Source organism: Ricinus communis, chromosome 10, assembly GCF_019578655.1.
Source record: "Ricinus communis isolate WT05 ecotype wild-type chromosome 10, ASM1957865v1, whole genome shotgun sequence".
NCBI lineage: Eukaryota > Viridiplantae > Streptophyta > Magnoliopsida > Malpighiales > Euphorbiaceae > Ricinus > Ricinus communis.
In genome coordinates this window covers 2014726-2039831 of record NC_063265.1, presented here as the reverse complement: position 1 = coordinate 2039831, position 25106 = coordinate 2014726, and the positions used below count along the sequence as shown (strand labels likewise).

At 30.1% G+C, this 25106-nt stretch overlaps 2 protein-coding genes across 2 annotated transcripts; one reads left to right on the top strand and one right to left on the bottom strand.

Moving 5' to 3' along the window:
• Positions 1–2350: 2350 nt before the first annotated feature.
• On the bottom strand, positions 2351–8117 carry LOC8282847 (transcriptional adapter ADA2b). Its single transcript, XM_048369975.1, has 13 exons — positions 7363–8117; positions 7136–7191; positions 6556–6734; positions 6080–6145; positions 5841–5966; positions 5677–5752; positions 5470–5533; positions 5323–5381; positions 5098–5211; positions 4801–5020; positions 3898–4108; positions 3034–3291; positions 2351–2634 (listed from the first exon to the last, which is right to left on the bottom strand). Exons 1-13 carry the CDS (start codon positions 7413–7415, stop codon positions 2443–2445), a joined length of 1674 nt encoding a protein of 557 aa, XP_048225932.1. The 5' UTR covers positions 7416–8117; the 3' UTR covers positions 2351–2442.
• A 14611-nt stretch (positions 8118–22728) lies between these two features.
• LOC8282848 (premnaspirodiene oxygenase) lies at positions 22729–24621 on the top strand. The gene is made up of 2 exons (XM_002522854.4): positions 22729–23790; positions 23868–24621. The coding sequence occupies exons 1-2, from the start codon at positions 22819–22821 to the stop codon at positions 24519–24521; spliced, it is 1626 nt and encodes a 541-aa protein (XP_002522900.2). The 5' UTR covers positions 22729–22818; the 3' UTR covers positions 24522–24621.
• The last annotated feature ends 485 nt before the right edge of the window (positions 24622–25106 follow it).

The window sequence follows — 25106 nt, the reverse complement described above, 5'->3', positions numbered from 1 at the left end:
AGCTTGCGGTCATCGAATCATTGTAATGACAGGTTCACAACTAGTAGTAGTAAGGCCATATCGTTATCCACACTTGCAAAAAGATGAAATTGAAAAGCAATGTGCTGAAATGCTAGAGCAGGGGATCATCCGCCTTAGTCGTTCCCCTTTTTCGTCCCCGGTCTTGTTAGTGGCAAAACATTATGGTACTTGGAGATTTTGTGTTGACTATAGGGAGCTTAATAACTAGACTGTCAAGGATACATTTCTTATTTCCATTGTGTAGGAGTTATTGGATGAACTTCATGATGCTTAGTATATCACAATATTAGATTTAAGATCGGGGTACTTTCAGATTCGAATGGCTTCTGAAAATGTGGAGAAGAGAGCCTTCCAAACTCATCATGGCCACTTTGATTTCTTAGTTATGTCGTTCGGTCTCATAAAAGCCCCAGCCACATTTCAGTCCTTAATGAATGAGGTATTTTAATCCCACCTTCGCAAATTTATTCTAGTATTTTTTGACGACATTTTGGTTTACAGTAAAACATGGATAGAACATGTGCATCATCTAAGGATTATTTTTGAGTTGCTACACCAACACAAACTCTTCCTGAAACGATCAAAGTGCTCCTTTGGAGAGCATCTGGTCCTTTAGTTGGGTCATATCATTAACAGCAAGGGTGTAACAGTGGATAATTCTAAAATTCAAGCGATCAAGGAATGGCCCACACCCAAATCTATCAAGGCTCTACGTGGGTTTCTCAGTTTGGTAGGATAATTTGTATAGAATTATAGTGTGATGGCTGCCCTATTAACCAACCTGCTGAGGAAGAATGCCTTTCATTGGGACAATGCAACTGAAACGATTTTTAATTTAAAGAATGCCATCTCTACCACTCCAGTTTTGCAATTACCAAACTTTGATCTTAAGTTTACAGTTCAATGTGATGCATCCCAAATGGGGATTTGAGTTATTTTACAACAACAAGGGCACCCGATTGCTTTCTTCAGCCATAAACTAGCTTATCGACATTTGAAATTTTTAGTTTATGAACGCAAATTTCTTGGGTTAGTTAGAGCAGTCCAACATTGGAGACCATACTTATGAGGAAGATCATTTGTTGTCAAAACTTATCACTATAGCCTCAAGTATTTGTTAGAACAGAGACTTGTTACATCTCCCCAATAATATTGGATTAGCAAGCTGCTTGGGTTTGATTTCTGGGTGGAGTACAAAGCAGGTTCTTTAAATCGCGTAGCAGATACATTGTCTAGGCGCGAACATGACATTATGCTCCTTTGTGGAATTTCACATCCTCGCGTCACCTTATTATATGACATCAAGAAAGAGTTGCCACATTCAACAGAATGGACGACACTTGTTCAGAAAATTCAGTCTGGAGCTACAGACTCCAATTAGACTATTACAGATGGGCTTGTGATGTATAAGGGTCGGATATATCTTCTGACTAATTCCTCTTTAATTCCCTCCATCATCTCTAGTGTTCATAACTCCACCTATGAAGGTATCAAAAAATATTATATTGTGTCCAAGCTAATTTCTATTGGCAAGATATGAAGGCGTTTCACGGTTTTACAGGTTTTACAGCGAGTTGGTGAGGTTGCATATAAGCTAGAACTTCCATAACACAGTAGGATTCATGATGTTTTCTACATTTCTTTGTTTAAACAGTTTAAGGGTGTTCCTCCTACCAGCATTCCCTCTTTACCACCTTTGAAGGAGGGAAAAATCATTTCTAAACCTCAATTTTTTATTTGCTCCAAAATTAATCGAGGTGTTGTTGAAGTTCTGGTGGAATGGGCCAACTTACCATTAGCTGAAGCTACTTAGATTCCTTTGACTGCGTTTCAGGAAACCTATCCTAAATTCGAGCTTGCGGACAAGCTCCTAGTCCTAGAGGAAAGCAATTTTGTGGATGCTTTTATTGGAAAGAAGTACAGCCACAAGCAATAGAAATAATGAGTGTTTAATTCAATATTCCTACTTAATTAGGAATTCCCTTTTAATTAAGATTTCCCTTTTAAATATTTCTTTATTAATTAGGCAGTAGCTTTATTATTTCCAATTTAAATATAAATGCTTGTTAGGTAATTTTCCTAAAGGACTCTTACCTTCTTGTAATTCCTATTTAAATGAGTTGATATTCAATAAAATTATTGATATTTTCAGTCAAAAAGAAGAGCAGACGAGAGTCGGTGATCTCTTTAACAAATTGCCATTAAGGCTTTAAAGATTGGGTTCCTCGAGGGAGAAACAAGGGAAATCGAGAAGTTTTCCCAGTTAACCGACCTGTGACGAGATCCTATTCGCGGGCCCTTAACAGCATGCAATAATAGAGCTAGACAGTAACTAGCAATTTTAAGTATATTTCATTTCTTAGGGGCAAAACGAATACAAGAATTTACAAATTCAAATTTCAGAACGAATGTGAGATTTCGTCATGGTTGAGCAATCCCTTTCTTCACAAGAACATCATAAACTCTATCAACTTTGCTGGCTTCAAGCTTGAATAGGGGATGAGCATCAGCTTTCTTAGTGACATTGCCTATGAAGATTTCTTTTGTCATCACCTCTTGCATCTTAAGATAGACAGCAGGTGGCAGCTTAATCTCCTGACACAGGCGTTTCTCCTGCAAATCATTAAAATGGGCAAGCTTTAAGAAGAAAGCTAACTCGGATGAGATCAGAGTGCCCCCTTAGATGGCAAATAGGAAAAACATGAGACAGCAAAACACCAAATATCATCATCTGAAAAAACCCAAATGTTTAGCAGCAGAAATTAGGAAACATAACAAGTTCATGGCTAGTAATCTGGTCTACGTGCAAAAGACACTAAATTTCATAATCCACAACTAAGCCTCAAAAGGCAATATATTGCATAAGTTAACAAATTGTTTTTTGTTAAACAGTAGTCTGGAAGAACAAATAGTATATGACAAGATGCCTATTCTTGAGGCACAACAAATAACCAGATAGGCAGTATACTTGCATGATGGAAAAAGTAGTTCTATTAGGAATTCTGTACTTACAGATTCAGTCAGCAACTGTGCTTCGGAAAAGCCTAATCTCTCCAAATCATTAACATAACTCTGTCCAGCTGGTCTTGAATTTGAGTCTTTGCTAATGGAGTCTGAGCCAATGAAAACATTTGGACCTCCCTGGTTGCTTGGACCAACCTGGCCACTTTCTTTTGCTCTCTGGGAACTTTCTTCAGCTTCTCGCTTTCTTTTCTGTTCAAGATATCTATCTGCATCAGCAGATGAATGACAACCAGCAGCTCGGGCTTCCTGCATTGTCAAATTCATAGAAACAAGATATCAACTTAATGCAGTCAAGCATAAGAGCATTTTCATGTATAAATGTAAGTTACATGCATTTATATTTGAAGGCATTAGATACAAGTAGTGACAAACATTTGGTTATTCAAAGCAGGTGACCTGTTTATGCAGAATATCTACAAAATAGTAGCAGTATTAATACTAATATCACTACAACATTATAATATTTTTAATAAAAAAATAAAACTACATTATAATATTTATAACAACAAAAATAAACATAATAACAGAAATAATATAGTTTGAGCACATTCAATTGAACAAGAGTGAAGGTGATGAGCAGACCAAGGTTGATGACTGATAAAAAATAGTCAAGAAAGTTTAGTAGCTCTAGATCTCACTGAAAATGTAACCCCCCAAAAATCAGAGTGGGGAAAAGGAATTTATATAGCTGGCTTGGCTTGGCCCTATTTAGCTCCAGACTGAGGCTTAGTAGAACTGAGAAGTTAATAGTAACGATAACAGTAATACAATATAGCAACTAGCAGTATAAATTTTTCCAAGATAGAAATCAAGAAATCACGTAAAGTTTTGACTTCAACAGTAAATCTTAACCTTAAGTTCTTGAATTCTTTTCAGAGTTCTATGCTCTGATATCACAGTCTGAAGCAATTCCTCATGCTCTTCCTTGGAATGAAAACGCATGAAGACATCATATCGTCGGCATAGTGCCTTCTCTTCAGGAGATAAGTCCTTCTCAAAAAGATTTGGATATAGCAAATTTCTTTCCAAAATGAAATCCTTTCTACGCTTTCTCTCATCAAGCCTGAAAATATCCACTGAACTTGCATGATTATACAAAAATAGAGGACCGCTAAAAGTCTATCAAGGTAAGATATAAATATGATAACCTGGTGATATATTTACACTCATAAAAACAGAGTTCTTGATAATTCTGAATTTTAAATCAATAAATGAAGCAACTATGAATATTAAACATAATCAATGACTTGCTGTGAATTGGTTTTCATTCCAGTTTCAGAGCATTTTTATATTAATGCTCCACAATATGGTTCCATAATTCTCATATAATTCTAGAAACTTAAGCTATTAGTTTTCACTAAATATTTGATCAACTCAGCGAGTAGGTCATTCTATTTTCAATATTTTTCTAAGAGGCCATAACATGAAACAGTCCAAGAAAAACTGTTGATTGAGAAGTCCTGGGCTGGGCTGACGCACGCCTTAGGTTTAAATGTCCACAGAGATCCAAAGCTCCTAGCACTCCTAGGCGTGGTTCACATGAGAAGCATCACAGGGCATTAAACTAGTTACTCAACCAGGAGTACAGGGCTATCAAGAGGAGAACACTTGCGGCACACCTAAAGGCTTGAGCTATCAAAGCATGACCGAGCATTATGTCTAAGCATTTCAGAAATGGCAATGGAATCCATTCTTAAACTATCTTAAAGTAATCAATGAGCAAACGCATATGATGCCTAAGCTGTTCAATGCTACCTCTTTGAATAGATACGGAGCACTCGCAGCTTCAGCTCACGCTCATCTTCAGTGTCAGTATCTTTGAAATCCATCTCAGCCAGCAATTGTTCAGCATCATTGTCATATTCAGGGTCAAACTCCTGCCTTTTGGCATTATAACCACTTGACTCTATTAAAGATCCATTCTTCCCAGAAGAATTTGGTTTTTTCCCTTTAAAACTCCTGTCTGTTTGAGGTTCTGCAAACAAAAGAAAAGTAATATAACTCAAACTAGCAGCCCATGTCGCAATCATACTAGATTATGGCTCTACCAACCTTCCACCTTAACGATATTGGAGCCATCTTTAACACGGGCAATTTTGGATGCCTTCTTAATGGCAGATGTTGCTGCTGCATTCAGGCTATTAGGACGGATCCCAGATTCTACATCTGAGTTTAATAAAACAAGGTAACAATCAATCACAGCTTGTGAAACTATTTAAATTCCATTGCGAACAAAGCATCAGGATTCAGGAATTGAATGAATGTATTATATATTACCTGGATTTAGTGTAGACAGTAACCGACCAGGGGGACCAGCTTTATGCATTTCTTCAACTCTGAGTTAGTTAATCAGGAAACCATGCATAAGAGATTTGATAAATGGAAAGAAATAATGCATGCTTGGAGAAGAAACAAAAGGCATACTTGACTCTGGAAGGAGAAAATGGAGACTCCTCCTTCAAAGTATGCTCCCCAAGCATAGAAGATCCTATGAGTCAAAAGCAATTTACAATATGAAACTTCGTGAAAAGAGGCAAGCATTACAAAGAGTAGACCAGCACTGAATATGCAATAATCAGAGACGAGAAAATAGAAGAATGGAGGGAATAACTACTGTAAGCATTGTCAAACCTTTTTTGTCCTCTCCATGTCCTTGAGCCATAGCAAGAAGCTCCTTTCTATTTTTCCCTACTACATGAGACATGTCCTAGTAAAAGAGAAATATTCAATTTCAATTATTTGTGCAGAACAAAGCATCTTAACAAGAGAATTTGACTTTCTCCAACTGAACTTACTGGAAGAGGAAAAAATGGGGAGTTCATATATATATTCGTATAGTGTTCAATGCACATTTCTTTACTCTTTGTTCCAACATGCTCAGCAACCTCGGTCCAGTTTCCCAATCCATACATTTCAATTCCCTAAAATTTAAAAAATTTCATGCCACAAAGACTGTATGCAAGTTAAATATTGCTTGCTAGATATGCTGCTTTTAAAAAATCAAAACCAGGAAAAATTACATTTACAAAGTTACCTCTAGAAGTAGTGTTTCATCATCTGCATTCCAGTTGGGGCAAATGAGTGGGAAAGATAAATTATCCTGTAGGGATGAAAATTCAATCATTCATATTGCTACCAGCATTCTAACATGGCCACTTCAAAACTACCTGCATATGCATGTTGCCCTAACATAAAACATTAAGAGAAAAAAAAAAAGAAAAAAAAGAAGATAGAGACGATATTTGGAAACAACTTGTTTCATACCACTAAATAGGAACAGTTCAAACATACCACAGTTGCCATATCTTAAATACAAATACAGATGGAAAGTCAGCAACAAAAATAATTAGATTAAAATGTTAAAAACATCATGCAAATGCACTTCTGATTTTAAGGTTATATGAAGCTATTGCTTTAGGAACAACCTCACTTCCATTTTATATGAAGCACAAAGAAAAGGAGCGTGTATACTGCACAAAATAGCAAGTTAGCAAGAAAAGAATCACTAACCATAACCTTGTAAGGGTGATTGCTTTTGTGAGGGGTTACTTCTGCTCCAACAGAGAAACACTCTATACATAGATCAAAATCAGGGCACATCGCACACTTGATACGGATCTTACCAGTAATATCTTTGTTGCAATAATTGCAATGGTATAAAGCCCTTTTCCCCTCACTTGTTCCTTGACCTAAATCCAAATGAGAAACAAAGATACAGACATTAAAACAGGGAAAAAAAAAAAAGAACGATCATAACTCCAACAAGAAGAGAAAGAGATTCACTATAAAATGCAAAAATTTGAAATTTAGGCATGTTTGAACTTTAAATGATGAATCAAAATGCTGCACCAATCTAGCAGCTCCCACCTATTAGAATTGTATAAACACTTCTATTAAATAATATTTCTGAAACACCAATATCAGTCGGTGCACATAAAACATCGAAAAAATAAGTTCCCTCAATTCAAGATTAAACAATATAGTCATATTGGGTATTAAATACTGATGAAGACTCTAAATTTCATCCCAGTAAATCATCTACCTAGAAGAAAACAAAAATACTTACAAAAGCATAAATTTTGGGTATTACCTACTGATGAAGATTCTAAATTTTCTCCACTGGCAGCATTCTTCTTTCTCCTGGATCTGCATTGCCAAAAAATTCATTTCACATTGTAGTTCAAAGGCATTTCTATTTTACTGCTTAAGAAGACAAATAACCAAACTGTAACATTTCAAAACGCACGCAAGTAACAGAATAATAAAAGCAAAACAAAAGAAAAGAAAAGAAAATCAAAATGAAATAAAGAATTGAACCTTTGGATTGGGTCTTCGTCAGCAGAGTGAAATTTCCCACGGGAACGACCCATTTGAATATGAAGTAGAAAGTGCACAGAAATGCCTTGATATGGATATATCTATATAGAAGCTTAAGTAAATTATTCAATTCAAAGCCAAGAAGAATAAGAAGAAGAGAAGACGTAAACCCTAACAGTACATTTCAGATGAAGATTTTTTTGAACTTTGAAAAATAAGAAATTCAGCAATTGAGAAGGCAATTTGATGGGTAATGGTAGCCTCCAAAATGGGTAAGCTTCAAAGTCAAAAATTTGTGAATCTCTTTTTGTTTTTTCCTTGAGGAGTTTGGATTTAAAGTTGTGTCTGTGTGTTTGTGAAAATTAATACTGTGGAACTGCGAAAAGTAGTGTTTTAAGTTCCTCTTGCTACACCTACCAGACAGCTAAAACTCTAAACAGGTCAACTCTGAGTTCTAAAGTTACCCTTCCTTATTTGAAAAAAAAAATTGGTTGCCAAGAAGAAATTATGAAAACTGTGTTTGTTTGGCGAGAAAATTTTTGAAGTTGCCAGTCAGAGAAAAAGCCGTATGGTATCTCTTACACCTGTCAAGGTCGGGCCGGGTAAGCTTCTCACATTAAGAATAAACATGTGAATAGTATTTTATTTTGAAGAAATTACGCTGTATACTGGTTTTTTTTTTTTCTAAATATCATTCATATTATAGTTCTACTTTTCTTTTATTTTTATTTTATTTCTATTTTTTTATTTTCATTTATCCAGTATTTTTTTAAAATAAATGTCTAATAAATTTTTTTAAATATAATATTATATTTCTTTTGATACTCTCATAATTATTATTTTTCCTTCATCATCATTATTACAGCTGTAACAATAACAAGAAAATACCGAAATTTTTTTTTATCATCATTGTCAGATATTGGCAAAGCTTCCACAAGAATCAAAAATCGAAAAAACGTTTCAATCAACATTGAGAAGAAAGACAATTTAACAACTCCAAAGTCTAGATTAAAGCTATATAATTATAGTAATAAGCTTTGCTCATGGATATGTGTGGGTGTTTAGTTGGCAAAGGCTCTTATAACTTTTATGAGTTGTATCTTCTTTAACATTAAGTTCTTGTTATCTAATTTAGTTTGATTTGAAGAAACAATTAGGAAATAGTTTAATTTTAAAATTATTTGATATTGATATGTTTGAATAGTTTTATTAATATTTGATTCAAATTTTATGTTATGGCATTATTGAATTAAAATGAAAATAAATAGCAAAGAACTGAATAGTGTTTTAAGTGTCTTAAGGGGAATAAAATAGTAACTTATGACTTTAAAATCTCTTATCTTCTACCTATTTATTAATATGCTTGAACTATAAAATAGTTTATTATTAACTTTCTCTTCTTTATTTTTTATAGAAATGTATACAAATTTTTTAGTTTGATCTTTTAAAAGATTTTTTGTTTTTTATATATCGTTTGTGTATATTAAAAAATATTTTTTTGATAAGTAATTGTTGAATTGGCTTAAAATGTGTTTTACTACTTATTTTATCTATGTATGAACAAATAATGAAATGACTATTTAAGTTAGTTAATAAATTGAATTAAATGAAATTATGGTTTGCACTAATGATGTTTAATAATATGCTTATTTTAAAAACTTACAAATTTTTTTGAATAGTGGCCAAGCTTACAAGTGAATAGATACCGAAGATACAAGTTGAAACTAAAGACTAGTTTCAAATGCTATTTATATACTATATAGAGTAAATATATATGAAACATATACCAAAATCTATGAAATGTATACTATTTACTATAATTTTTACTTGTGTTTGAACATATATTAAAATAAATTGACTGTATTCTATAATATTGAATGAACACTGGTATTATATCGTTTTACTACTAAAAAAAGTTTGAAATAAAAATATGTTAAACAAATTGAAATTTTGGTTAAAAGTTACCTAATTTATATATAATATATAGCCAGCTTATACATTTTATATTTAATATATAATAAAATAAGTGTAATGTATATTATTTATTAAGAATTTATCTTTTTTATTTTTATAAATCTGCAATCTATATGAATTAAAATAGTTGCAGATACTAAATATATATTTAAATATATCATATTTTGTCGAGCCTATACCATTTACTGCTATTTTTGACTTTTTTAAAGATGTAAATATTTGAAGTATACTATAACTATGTCTAACAAATATTAAAATAAGTATAATATATACCATTTATTAGGATTTTATCTTTTCATTTTTTTTACATTTCAAATATATATATTATTTTAGATATTAAATATATAATTCATATATTTCATATTTTATCGAATGAATCCTATTTATTTTTATTCTTTTTATTATATTATGTTGAAAGTGTATAAATTATTTAATAATTTCATAGAAATATAGAATAATAAAATAATTATCATAATTAATTTTTAAATTTCTAATAATAGAGTTATTATAAACAAACTTTAACTAAATCGATCAATTAAAAATGATATTATATCTATTGCTACTCAAAAATGATTTTTGAAATTAAAATACATGGACTAAACAAATTAAAATTTTGATTAATATATACCAAACATATATTTAACATATACTTTTTACTGTACATTTATCTAAAAAGTTCTTTTTATGATTTTTTAATTTTTTAAGCAAGATTGACATATATATAAAATACATTATATTCTTAATAAATTCAGCATGATATAAATTCAATTTATAACTTAACATTAATAATTCATAATATTTTCAAAAAATATCTAATTTTTGTTAACATACTATTTATATATAAAAATATATCATTTCTTCTATTTTTGCAGAAAATATATACCAATTTTTGGGTTTCTTTTTACTTATTATTTTCATATCTAATCTTCGAGAATCAACAAAAAATATAATATAAAACTCCTTCAATGGTGTCGATTTATCACGTCTCACTCTATATCAATAAAATAAATAAAAAATCCATTGAACAAAACTCTTTTTTGTTCATAATTGTACTTTTCTATAAAGAAATTATTTTTTTTAAAAAAAATCATTGAAGAGTTTGAGCATAGCTTTTGGTGTAGATTTGGTTTCTATACAAAGCATAGTATAAATAATATTTTAAAATTTAAATACAATATTTTTAGAAGAATTCAAAACGTACGGTAAAAATGGTATTTTTTTATTATTTTTTAGTTATTTCTGAAATTTTCCTGTTGTCCTTTGGAACCAAGAAGGGGGAGTTGAATTGGTAACATTAAATTGCAGGAGTTAATGGTTTAGATAAAAACACAAGAGATTAAGGATAATATAAGAAGAGTAAGGGTTAGAGAAGATGGCACAAAGATTTATAGTGGTTTGGGAATAAACCTCCCCACATCCACTCCTCAATATCACATTTGAGTGTTCCACTATAATCACTAGGATTACAATATTTGAATTTATAAGTTCACCCAACAACTTGGTATTTTCAAGTCTCACACTAAATCTTTTCCCTCAGTGAATCAATCTCTCACTAAATCCCTTAAACTTTGAGTATTAAAGGTTCCTCAACAATCAATTCCTTGTGCTTTTAATACGTAGGCTCACACAACAACCCTTTATAATAATAGTTGAATAATGAATTTCAACTTAATACACTTTACAAAGAAAGAAATTGAGTGTAGAAAGTTTAGAAATAATTATACAAGAGTTTTAGTATATCTAATTCACACACTTAATTATAAAATCTTTAAGAAGGGTATTTATACACATATCAATCCCTTGGAGACGTTATAATAAGGCCAAAACTCTTTAGTTATAAGCTTTGATGATTTGATAAAAATTTTCTAAAGTCATGTAAAGTGCCCCCGCTTTCTAAGAAAAGACATTAGGGCTCCAAAGGCTCCAACCACATGGCACTAATAGGATGGCTGATATCTCAATGGACACTAACATTGTATTAATTGCAAAAATTGCCCCTGCGCCATAATAGCACCCCCGCGCTTGCCTTATCTATGTCTAGAAGCGCCCTCGCACTTCTCATCACGCTATCGACTGTCAGTTTCTGTCTCAAGTCCTAATATGATCCGCCCTCGCACTTCTTGAAGCTTTGACACTTTGACTGCTAAATGTCATGAGGCAATTGGCTTGCTGTTAGGTGGACTTTTCAATATCTTAAAAACTTTTAGTCATGTAAAAAGTGCCCACGTGTCTTTTTACAAGACTTACTTCAAGACTTAAGAAAGTTTAGCCTAAGATCTTTTGGTACTTTGTCACATAGACACTTAGTCATGATGTTAGTGATATTCAATTTGATTGTTAGGATCAAAATAGAGACTAATTGTACCTTAGGTCAACAATCTCCTTCTTTTTTTATTTTAACAACCAAATTGATTAGAAATTCAAAATTGACCACGTATAGATGTAATTGAATATTTAAGAACTAACATTTAAGAGTCAAAGGAACAATTTACTTAAGGATTTAACAATTTGTTACTCTCCCTCAATGTTTGTATTTCCTCCCCTTTAGTTTTTGTAACTAAAGCATATTTTTCATTTAGATTTTAAGCATATCATATACTTACCAATTTAAGAACTTCTCTCCCTTTGTCATGTATTTATCGAATTATGTCTTTCTCTTCTTTAGTCAATTTAGGTCTCTCTCCCCCTTTTCATTTGTCATGTATTAGTCAATTTAGATCTCTTCTTTGTCAAAATTAAAAAATGGGACAAGAAAAGTAAATTGCAAGGAGATAGAAAATAAAATAAGATTTTATTCATAAAGAAAATGCTTTACATATATATGATCAATGAGAGGGAAGTATGCATGAGAAGAAAACAAATGAGAAATAAAAATAAAAGATCAATCTTCTTCATCTTCATCTTCATCTTCTTCTTCTTCTTCTTCCTCTTGAAAAACCATAAGCTCTTTTCATTTCCTTTCCCGCTAGAGCTTGCTTAAATTGTGAGCTTTTTGGATTTTCACTAAATTTGCATGTAAATAGTGGAGATAATTTCAAGTTTTCTCCATTTTTTTAAGTACTTTGTTCTCAAAACAAGAGAAGATGGAAAAGAGGAAGGAGTGGGCTCACTTAGATCCATAGTCTTTCTTCATTTTCTTCCTATCATCCACATACTCCCTCATGAGTAGAACAAACTCCCCATCAATTTTTCACCTAGGTTCAAGTCTAATCCTAACAAAAATGGTGAGATATGAGAGGTTAGAAAAGTCTTGTTTAGAGGAGTGAGGGCTTGAAAGTGTTTGGCAATTTTGGTGACATGTGAGGGGACGAGAATGACACTTTTTTTAGTATTACCAAGATGAAGAAGATGATCAAGAAAAAATCTAGAAGTGAGAATGCACTTACCATGAATCATCGCATAGAGAAAAAGGTCTTTTTGTGGGACTTTCCCAACCCTATTATCCCTTGCGTAGATGTTGGTGACCATCATCGTATGTACTACCTAATGTGTTAGGGATTTAAGGTCTTCAGAGAGGGAGTCTTAAGAATGAGTTTCTTCTCTACAAGATTTTCAATGATAGAGAGATAGCTTCTTTCTTAAAAACTAAAAATAGAAGAGAATTGAGGTCTTGAAAGATTTATCTTTTTCCAAAAAGCCTAAATTCTATCCTATTATAGTCATCCCTATGTCTCTTTTTATTAATCACTAAGGTAGAAAGAAATTCCTTAGTAAGATTCTCAAAACCTAGTTCTAAGATTTGGGTAGGAAGAGATCTCTAAGCCCTACATTGTCGAGGAGTGTATGTACCTCTTGTAAAATACCAAGCTTAATGAGTACTTTTTTATTAATGAATCTACTAGGTTGAGTATCTTTCCTCTCTATAATCATGTACTTGATTCTTGCTTCATCATTCACACCCTTCATTCTTTTTATGATTGTTTCGGATTAAGAAGAGCTTCTTTCAATAACCTCTCTTGGACCCATACTTGTCTTTGAAGAAGTAGAAGCGAGGTTTTAGAATTTTGGAGAATAGTGAAAGGTTTTTTGAAAGCTCAAATAAATATGTGTAAAAAATGATGCAATTGTATAAAATATGGCTTTTATAGCCTTAGGGGGGGGTGTAAAAAAAGGTAAAAAATGGCCAATTTAACAATAAATTTTATTTTTTAAAAAATCTAAAATGGCTAGTTTTTTGCTGAAATCAAAGAGAAACTCGTGCACCTAAAAAGTGCGGTCATGCTGAGGAGTCATGAATGTTCTTTGAAGGTCATTTCCAAAATTGCATATGGACCTATAAAGCGCGAACGTGCTTTTTATAATTTCAAGCAAAAATCATGCAAAAATGAATGAATAGACATGCATTTTTCACAGTGATGATATCATTTTTTATGTATGAGTATTGAAATGCACAAAGATTAAAAGTGATCTAGTGCAAAGAAAATCTCAATACTCAAATGTTACACAAGAATAAAAAGAGCGCAAGTACAAGCATTACAAATAAAAGAATATACACAATTAGCACACATAGGAAAGAACTTAAGCTAAGGTGCTTCCGTCTATCATTCCTCGTTCTCTTTTTATGAAATTCATTCTCTCCTTATTTAGGGGCTTAGTGAAAATATCAGCTAGTTGTTTATTTGTATTAACATACTCTGGTACTAAACTACCACTTTGAACATGATCTCTCAAAAAATAGTATATAATATCTATGTACTTACTCTTAGAATGTTGAATAGGATTCTTAGAAAGGTTTATAGCACTAATGTTGTCACATTTGATATGAATGTGATCAACCTCTCTCCCATAATCTCTTACATCCAAAGGATTTGACCATAACAATAACCCACCGCCACATATTCGGCTTCCGCAGTAGAGAGAGCAACCGAGACTTGTTTCTTACTAAAATAAGATATTAATCATTCACCTAGAAGATGGCAAGTTCGGAAGGTGCTTTTCCTATCTAATAAATTACCGGCATAATTGGCATCCGAATAACCTATTATATTAAAGGATGTTTCCTTAGGATACCAAAGTCTTAAGTTCAAGGTTCCATACAAATATTTTAAAATTCTTTTTACGGTATTTAAATGAAACTATTTTGAACAAGATTGAAATTTAGCACAAAGACAAACACTATAGATAATATCGGGTCTAGAGGCGGTTAAATATAAAAGTGAGCCAATCATACCTTTATACAGCTTTTCATTTATATTCTTACCCTTTTCATCCTTATCCAATTTAGTTGTGACACTTATCGGGGTCTTGGCTACTTTGCAACCATCCATCTCAAATTTCTTTAGGAGTTCTCTTATGTACTTGAATTAGTTGATGAATATCCCATTCTTGCTTTGCTTGATTTTAAGACCAAGGAAGAATTTGAGCTCTCCCATCATGCTCATTTCAAATTTTTTACTCATATACTTAGCAAAATCCTCACAAAGCAACTCATTAGTAGCTCAGAATATAATGTCATCAACATAAATTTGAACAATTAAAGTATTATGTTTATGTTTCTTTACAAAAAAAGTAGTGCCAACCTTGCCCGTTTGAAATTCATTTTTAATTAAAAAAGAGTTAAGCCTTTCATACAAAACTCTAAGAGCTTGCTTCAACCCATACAAGGCTTTCAAAAGTTTAAAATATGATTAGAAAACTTATAATTTTTAAAATCGGAAAGTTGCTCAACATAGACTTTTTTCTCAATGAAACCATTTAAAAATAAAACTTTTCACATCCACTTGAAACAACTTAAAATTCATGTGACATGCATATGCTAAAAGCATCCTAATAGCTTCTAATCTAGCAACCGGAGCAAAGGTCTTATCATAATTAATGTCTTCCTTTTAGTTGTAATCTTTTGCAACCAATCTAGCTTTGTTTCTAGTGATAGAGTCTTGCTCATCTAGCTTGTTTCTAAACACCCATTTAAACCTATAATTTGGTTATCCTTGGGTCTAAGAACAAGTTCCCACACTTGGTTTCTCTCAAATTGGTTGAGTTCATCTTGTATAGTAATCACATAACTCTCATCATTTAGAGCCTCATTAATGGTCCTTGGCTCAATTTTAGAAACAAATACTAGATTATTTAAAGCTACTAGTTTAGAACGAGTACTTACACCTTTTGACAAGTCCCCAATGACTTGAATAGGAGGATGATCCTTTTTGAAGTTCCAAGCCTTGAGAAGATTTTGGGAGTCTTGAGTTGCATCTTGATTTTGTTATTCTTTTTGAATTTTCTCTATAGATTCATCTACTCCTTTTGAGGGGTCATCAATATTTACTTTAAGTTCCTCAAATACACCTAAAAGATCATTCACACAAACACTTTTCCCAAAATTAAGCTTGTTTGATTCATCAAAAACTAGATGAAAGATTTTTTTATCGAGTGAATCTATATGCTTTGAATAGAATATTCTTTGTTTAACAATTTTATAAAATTTGCTTAGATATTTAGATGAATTTTTAACTTCTATTTGCAAATCTTATACACTTATCAATTATGAGAAGGTTTAACTTGAGTTGTTTGTTATTTTTCTTTTTAAGTTTATCGATGTGTTAATTTAATTGTTGATTTCTTATCCAACTAGATAAAAGCATTTGTGTAAAATAGATAAGATAATAAATTGTATTTCCTAAAAATATAAGTTAATATGTAAAGTAAATTAAGGATATTTATGTATATATAAAATAAAATTTTATTAATAAAATTCATGTACAAGCTGTGGCTATAACCTTTTAGGCTGTGGCATTAGCATCTTTCTTCTATTCCTCTAAAGTAACATATTAATTGATTATATATATATATATATATATATATATATATATATAATTAATAAATCAAGATATGAATTTCTTTTGAAATGTGTATCTATTTATTTATATAATTTTTGTGACATATATATTTATTTTTAGCATATAAACATCATATTGATATATTATTTTATGTTTATTGTATAATTAATATATTAACTAATAAATCATTTCCATAATTAGCTAATACTTAGAAACTAACATTTTGATTACTTTCATATGGCCTAATAACCTAAACAATTCAAGTTTTAATGAAATTTTGCTATTTTGGTTAATTTTTTTAAAATTGTCAATTCATAATTTAGCAAATTGAGTGCAATTTTGACATAATTGAGTTGTTTGTTAAAATTAAATAACGTGAACAGTGACACAAATGCCAATTAAAAAATTAGAAATTCAAATTGATGGATAAACATTACTTAATTTTAAATTCTCATTTCTTAAATTGCATTCACGTTGCTTAATTTTGACCAGCAGCTCAATTTAACAAAAATTGCACTTAATTGATCAAATCATGGCTAAATTGACAATATTGACAATTTTAAGAGAATTGGTCAAAATAGTAACCTACTGTAAAAATTTAGATTTTCTAGATTATTAGGCCTTTTTTTTATTATGCTACTAATAAAATTAGTTCTCTAATTATATAATATTTTCAATACTAAAAAATAGCATTATTAATAATATTTATAGTATAAATTTTATATATATTAACAAACTAAATAATAAATACTTTAAAATGATTTTTATATTTAATTTATTAATAGAATTTTAAAATTTTAAAATATTTATTAAGAAAGATATTTAAAAATACTTTAAATTATTATTAAAATTTAATAAATGTGCATAAAAATTAGAAATTCTATTAAAAATTTTATAAACTCATTTTATTATCATTTATAATAAAATAATAACACTAATTATCCATGTTGATAAATAACTAATCGAGACATAATATTTTTTGATATCTGTATTTATATTTTAATATTTATATTTATCTTTTAGACATTTTATATAATTTTATAATTTTTTATTAATTTATTGATTAATAAATTATAATTTTAATAACACTAATTGTAATTCTAAAAATAACATATTAATCATTTTTAATATTATATTAACTAACAAATTTTTTCTAATTGGATAATAATTTAAATCTTATTATAAAAATAATAATATTAATTATATTTTAATATTATATTAACTGACAAATTACTTTTTTAACTAGATAATAATTCAAATTTTATTATATTTTTTTGATATCTGTATTTATATTTTAATATTTATATTTATCTTTTAGACATTTTATATAATTTTATAATTTTTTTATTAATTTATTGATTAATAAATTATAATTTTAATAACACTGATTGTAATTCTAAAAAATAACATATTAATTATTTTTTAATATTATATTAACTAACAAGTTTCTTTCCTAATTAGATAATAATTTAAATTTTATTATAAAAATAATAATATTAATTATATTTTAATATTATATTAACTGACAAATTACTTTTTTAACTAGATAATAATTCAAATTTTATTATAAAATAACATATTAATTATTTTTAATATTATATTAACTATCAAAAACTATTAGAAATTGAAGTAAAATTTATTATAATAAGTTAGCAGCACCATCATTCAACATGTTGTAATCCTACTTATCATGAATTTACAATGGTCAGGACCATAGATTTCAATTTTCAAACAATAACTATTAGAATTTGAAGTAAAATTTATTGATTGTTTATATGATTTACTCGTACAATGCTAAATTATCTTTAATTTAATACTTTGACAAAAATCATTGAAACAAATAGGTACCCGGAGGGTTCCTTTTTACTCTTCTTCCTCGCATATTTTGTTGGGTTGGTGGTCCAATATTTCTTCGCACGTGATTAGTCAAACAGAGATTTGAATATTCAGGATTGGCATGAGGTATTTGTTGTATTTGTCAAGTTAAGAATTTTACACACATCAAGTTTCATAGAAAGAACTGTATCCTTCGTATTAGGAGCGACCATGATTCAATTACCCGAATCGTGCGGAAGTAGCATATTCCACAATAATTTTTAATTTTAAAAAATAGTATATTAAATAAATTAAAAATTCTATTTTAATATTTTTTTATTCATAAACACTATGCTGATGTATAATTTATATTTATTATATAATTAATACATCGACTAATATATTATTTTTTTTATTAAATGGTAATTTTAATTCTAAAAATAATAATTTAATTTATCTTTAATAGTAATTTTAAGTTCTTAAAAATAGTAAATTAATAATATTTGTGATATTAATTTTACATATGATTAATAATTTTTAATAAAGTATTAAAATAGTAGAAATTTTATTAAGAAAGACTTGAAATATTTTAAATTTATTATTATTTTTAAAATATGATAAATAATTATAAAATATTAACAATTTATTTTATATTGATGTTTATAATCAAAATAATATAATTATAGCATGCATCACGAAATAAATTTTTAAAATAAATCTTCAACATTCAGTTAAATAGAAAAAAAACATTATTAATTCGGTTTGGTAATAATATTAAAATTAATTTCTATAAAAATTCATAAAATTTGAAAAAATTGGATGACTGAAAAAGAGTTGGCTTGACCTAAGAAATTCAAGTTTTATTAAAACTATGTCATTTTTTTTTTCCAAATGAAATCTTGAGAAAGATTATCAATTTAATTCCTAAATTATAGGTAATGAAATAAATAAAAAATACCAGCTATAGCTCTATGAGAAAAATACTAAGTTTTCCTTTTACTTATGTTTCCTCCGAAGCGAGATCTTTTTTATTTTTAATTTCAACATAATTTATTATATTTATAATGTTTATTTTTAATTTTATATCTAATGATTAAAATACTAATTAAGATTTGAATTTAAGATTTAAAAAGAAAAATTGTTTATTAGATAATAAATTCCAATTATTAATTATAAAATATGATCTTTCAATAGATTAAGAATTGGTGACCCTATAATTCTTGTTCTTTTTGGAATTAAAACAAAGATAAAAATGAAGCATGAAAAACATAATAAGAAACGAGCTGAATTTACTGAACAAAGTAAAGATGAATCCTTACTCCCTTGTCTAGCTTTCACTCTAGAGCACATTTGGAAAGCGAGAAATGATATAATCTTTGAGAATCAATGAATCAAAGAAGAGGAGATCATTCAGAGAGCATCCAGTGACTTGATAGAATTTCAATATGCTCATGAAGCATCACCTTGTTCAGTTGTTCACTAGAACCTATTGGACTGGCACTTGAATCTTCCTCACTCGAGCCGGATTAAAGTAAATTTCGATGATGCCTGCATCATCTTAATCATGTTAGTGTGGGTTTCCTATCTACAAAGGCCAACAACTAATACCATTCTTGGTCATGCAAAGGTATATCTTCGCATCTATAATCCTTTTTATTCTTAAATGTCTTGCATTAAGGGACTGCATGGATTGGACGTCTACTTTCAAATGGGACAAAGTATTATTTGAAAGAGACTCGCTCCAAATTATCCAAACGGCTACAAAAAGATTTCGGCTTTCAGCAAAAGCTTTAGTAATATTTGAATACATCTAGTGCTTACAAGAATCTTTTAGGCTTGTAAATTCTCTTATTGCCCTAGAATGTAATTTTCAGGCTCATAACAATGGCAACTCTGTATTTAAAGGTCTTTAAAGATGCAATAAAATTATCTCTGTTAAAAAGTATTAAATAACATATAAGGTAAAATATTTAAAGTGTTTGATTAAAAACTGCAACTCATGTAAGTAATTCATAAGAATTCTCTCAATCATTTTATCAAACACTTAGAGTGTAACTCACGTTACATTCTTTTTGCTTTTCATGCATTTATATTTCTTCAATTTCAGCTCAAATAAGAAATCAAATAAAATAACATAAGGTAAAAATCTTAAAGAATATCCAATTTCACAGCTTCTCTTTAAGTTATCATGCATACATTTTGTACACCAATTCTTTTCTCTCTCATCCATTATCATCATTGAAAGTTTCGTCGTCCTCACCTCATTACCTCCAATCTAAATTACTAGCATATCTTCATAGGTCATGGCTGCTACTATGTTTTGTTGCCTTATTTTAGTTTCTCAATTTTCCTTTTTCTTTTTTGTTTTATTTTTCAAGATTTAAATTATTAGGATAGGAGTTTTTAATTAAGGTTATTTTAGATATTTCTGAATTACTAATAATATTAACTCTCACTAATTATTTTGACTAACATAATATATCTTTATTTTCAATAGAAGAGGTAAACATTTAGTAAATTATATGGGCAGTCGCTCAACTTTGTATTTTTTAATAAAAAAATGTCAAACCTTTTATTTATAATTAAATTTTAATTTAATAACACCGATGAATATTACTGATTGGTGTGTTGCTAAATTATATAGACGGTTATCAAACTTTACAGTTTGTAATAAAAAGGTACTAAACTTTTATTTATAACTAAATGCTTACTAAATTTTAATTTTAATAACAATGGTTGTTTTCAAGTAAATTGAAAAAGATAAGCATTAGTGTGAATCTTAAAACTAATTCATTCCTTTTTCTTTTATTATCAGGAAAAGTCATAATTTATCTCCTACAAACACAATATGATTTAACAAATATAAGAAGAAAGAGTATATTATTTTTAAGTTTATAATAATATTTGTGTATCTAATTGTTAACTAAATTTAATGCTATAAGTTTTTTTTACACGTGTCCTAAATGATATAGAGTTAGAGAAGAAATATTTTTAAAATATTTATTTTTAAGCTTAATAAAATTTAGTAAAACTATTAAAAGCAAAGGTTAGTTACGATTTAATTACAAATAAAATTTTAATAATTTTTTATTACAAAATGTAAAATTTGCTAACTATTCATATAATTTATTTTATAAATATGCTAGAAAAATTTACAGGTTTTATTAATACAAAAGTTTAGTAATTATTTAGTTACAACTTAAAAATTTGATATTTTTTTTTATTATGAAGTGTAAAATTTAGTGATTATCCATGTAATTTATCCACTAAACAGTTAATAAAATTAAATATAATGGGTATCATAATATCTTTTCGATGTATGAGAGTTAACAAATATATTTCACTAAATCTCATAATAGTATTTTATCCAAACAAAATAATTTAACAAATTCTTTAGCACACTAATATCCACGTCTTTTAATGTATTTGTTAAGTTTTTTTTATTTGTTAATTTGGCGTTTATGTGTTTAATACTATTCTATTTGATGAAATTTAATTTATAGTTTTAAAAATTAGATCAGATCAACTAGTTTAATCGGAAACCGAAGATCAATTCAAGATTATCTATAATAATTGAATTTACGGTTAAAACAAACTGAACTGGCTAAACAGAAACTATTTCATTTACATATATTTGTAAAACAAATTATAAGAATATCAAAGAGAAATATATCATAACTCTAAAGATTGAATAATCTTGCGTTTGTCTATTACAACTTGCATTTAAAAGAAAGGCAGTAGTTCTTTTTACTTATAATTTATTGTTTTAGAACTTATATATTTTAATTTTTATTATTTTACTTATAGGCTTGATAATAAAAAATAATATTATAATTCTATTGATATGTATCTACTTAAATTTATAATTTAATTATTTAGATTTTAATGTTTAAACTTTGTTAAATATAATTAAAATTTGATAATTTATTATTGAATTAAAATTCTCGCATATTCAAAATATATATGATAGATCATGTTTATATAATTTTGATCATTAATTTACAATCAATGGTTAAGATTTGTTATCTATGAGTTTATTATTTTTACTATGAGTTTATAATAATAATTATTTTAAAATATAATAATAAATTATAATCAATTTTTATTAAATCAGTTTTACCGACGGTATAACCGGTTAAACTAATAAATATCATCTTGACCAATTCGTTAACCAATTTCATTTTGAAAATATCCGTTTAACGCAAGTCGGACGAAAGTTGCAAAGGAGAAGCTTTCTTTTCTTTTCTTTTTCTGTACAAGCAAAACTGAAGTTGAAAGACGTCCTAACAATATTGACTAACTTTTCTAAGTTGTCGCCCTCGTATATTTAGATTTTCATCACAACTTACATAAAATGATCTCATCTACTGTGCTTATTTCAGAGAAATGACATTTTCTTTATATTTCTTACATAAAACATTATATATATTAATTCAATAATGGAATAGGTGAAGGATATAATAGCACAACAATTAAATTACATAGTTAAACTTTCATTTATTTTGAATAAATTCAATGATTAAATTATATTTGGAGCTTAGAATAATGTCTCCAAAGTCCTCAAAATCCTGGAAATTCTTTTAGGTCACAGAGGCCGCTGGAAAAAATAAAAATAAAAAGGAAGAAGAAAGGAATTTGCATAAGAAAGGTAAACATTAGACAAGAAATAATTGGCTTTGAATTTTCCAAGGTGTAGTTAGTTGACTTTGAATGAATAAATAAATGGACCGCCGCCTTCAACTTTTCTCTTCTTCTGTTATTTATTGTTTTTTTGGTTTGAATTCCCTATTTTAATCCTCTATATTTATAGAAACTATGGATCAAGAGTTTCCAGGATAAGAAAAGAGCCCACCGGAGCTTTTCATTTCTTCTTTTTCAGAATCAAACAACTATGGGTTCTCTAGCTTTCCCGACTTCAAAGATGGGAGCCCTTACTTTGCACCCAACAACGATGGTGGGATTTCCAACTTCTACATCTGTCTCTCTTCATTTCCATCCTTCTCATCCGCATCGCATGAAGGTATGGTGCCAAAAAACTGAAGCTGACCAGAAGGTAGTCAAGAAGTTGCCTCCGGGGCCGATGAAGCTTCCTATTATTGGAAACCTGCACAACTTAGCAGGTAAGCTGCCTCATCATGCTCTCCTAGAACTTGCCAAAGAATACGGACCGATCCTACACCTGCAACTGGGTGAGGTTTCTACAATGGTGGTTTCCGATGGTAAGATGGCTAAAGAGGTGTTAAAGACGCATGATCTTAACTTTGCACAGAGACCACGACTTCTTGCTACTGACATTGTACTATACGATGGTAAAGATATTGCTTTCTCTCCATATGGTGAATACTATAAGCAGATGAAAAAGGTTGGCGCCGAAGAACTCTTAGGGCCTAAACGGGTTCAATCATACTCTTCTCTTCGTGAAGAGGAGGTCCAGACACTCGTTGAATCAGTTCGAATGTCTCTGGGTAAACCGATCAATTTTGGTGACAGAATTTGTCGCTTCACTAATGTTATAGTCTTCAAAGCAGCTTTTGGGGAAGAATGCAAAGAACAGGATACAGCCATTGCAGTATGCGTGGCAGCAACGACACTTGCCGGAGGTTTTCAGATAGCTGATGTGTTCCCTTCGTTAACGTTTCTTCATGACATCAATGGTTTTAAAGGGAAAGTAAAGGAAGTTGCTAAGGAAATTGACAGAATGTTGAGTGACATCGTTGAGGAACACAGTAGGAAACTGACGAGCAGAGAAATCAATAACGATGGAACAGAGAGAGAAGATCTAGTTGATGTTCTCTTGAAGCTTCAAAGAAGTGGCCGCTTTCAGTGTGAAGTAACAACTGACCACATTAAAGCTGTCATTTTTGTAAGTTCAGGGGATGGTACAATTTATTATTAATCTCCTCCAAGCTTTTGTGAATACTTATTAAAATGTCTTTGCAGGATTTTTTCATTGCTGGAACAGAGACGTCTTCGAACACTATAGAATGGGCAATGTCAGAATTGATGAGAAATCCAAGAGTCCTGAAGAAAGCACAGGCAGAGGTAAGGGAAGCTTTTAAAGGGAAGAAAACAATCCGCGACGCCGACGTTAAGGACTTGAAATACTTGGAATTAGTAATAAAAGAGACTTTAAGGCTACATCCTCCATTGCCCCTGTTACTTCCAAGAGAGAACAAACAAAGTTGTGCAATTGGAGGGTACCAAATACCAGCCAAAGCCAGGATGATTGTAAATGCCTATGCAATCGGTCGAGATCCCAAGACCTGGCGTGACGCTGACAAGTTCATACCTGAGAGATTCTTGGACGCTGCAGTCGATTTTATAGGGATGGATTTTGAATACATCCCATTTGGAGGTGGAAGGAGGATATGTCCAGGCATGAATTTAGGTATGGCCAATATGCAGCTACCTTTAGCCCAATTACTCTACCATTTTGACTGGAAGCTACCAGATGGGGTCGCACCAGAAGATTTAGACATGACTGAAACTTTTGGAGCCACCATTACAAGAAAGAATAAGTTGCACGTGATCCCCACCCGTTACCAGCCCTTGCAGGGTAACCAACAGAGAGAAGCCATAGAATTTGTCAATTAAATGATCCCGTCCTCGATATAGAACAGCATATTGGATACAACTTCTTTCCATCTTCTGTTTAAATGTTTGTTTTAGTGATTTTGTCCTGTCTCATGTGTCATATGCTGTTGTATTGTGGATCTTGGATTTCTTTTTTTTTCTTTTTTCTTTTTTTCGTTTTTGAACTGCTAATAGCAAGGATTTCATTACGAATGAATATAACCAAAATACAAAGCCCTCTCCAGGCTTGGAGGAGGATTAACCAACCAGTTAGGGGGACGAAAATTAGACAAAGCAAACTTTGCTAAACTGTCAGCAGCTCTATTCACATCTCTCCTCACCACTGAGACTGATGCTTGAGCAAAAGATGTTAATCCCTCTTGAATATCAGGCACTATAGCCTCTACATCCCAACTAATGTTCACAGCACGATTAACCATTTCCACTAAAGCTGCTGAGTCTGTCTGAAAAGAAACAACATGACCTTTTTTAATTGCTAAACGGATAGCCTCCTTCAAACCCAAGGTCTCCCCAAAATAACGGAAAAACAGTCAAATTTCATAACCTTACCCGAGATTAATTTTCTACGACTGTCCCTGGCGATGA

Excerpts from the sequence above, each read along its gene's own strand:
- LOC8282848 (XM_002522854.4), top strand. The coding sequence starts at position 22,819 with ATGGGTTCTCTAGCTTTCCCGACTTCAAAGATGGGAGCCCTTACTTTG. Across the intron at positions 23,791-23,867 it reads ACATTAAAGCTGTCATTTTT|GATTTTTTCATTGCTGGAAC; the intron begins GTAAGTTCAGGG and ends ATGTCTTTGCAG.
- LOC8282847 (XM_048369975.1), bottom strand. The coding sequence starts at position 7,415 with ATGGGTCGTTCCCGTGGGAAATTTCACTCTGCTGACGAAGACCCAATC. Across the intron at positions 6,146-6,555 it reads ATCACCCTTACAAGGTTATG|GATAATTTATCTTTCCCACT; the intron begins GTTAGTGATTCT and ends TCATCCCTACAG. Across the intron at positions 2,635-3,033 it reads CACAGTTGCTGACTGAATCT|GAGAAACGCCTGTGTCAGGA; the intron begins GTAAGTACAGAA and ends AATGATTTGCAG.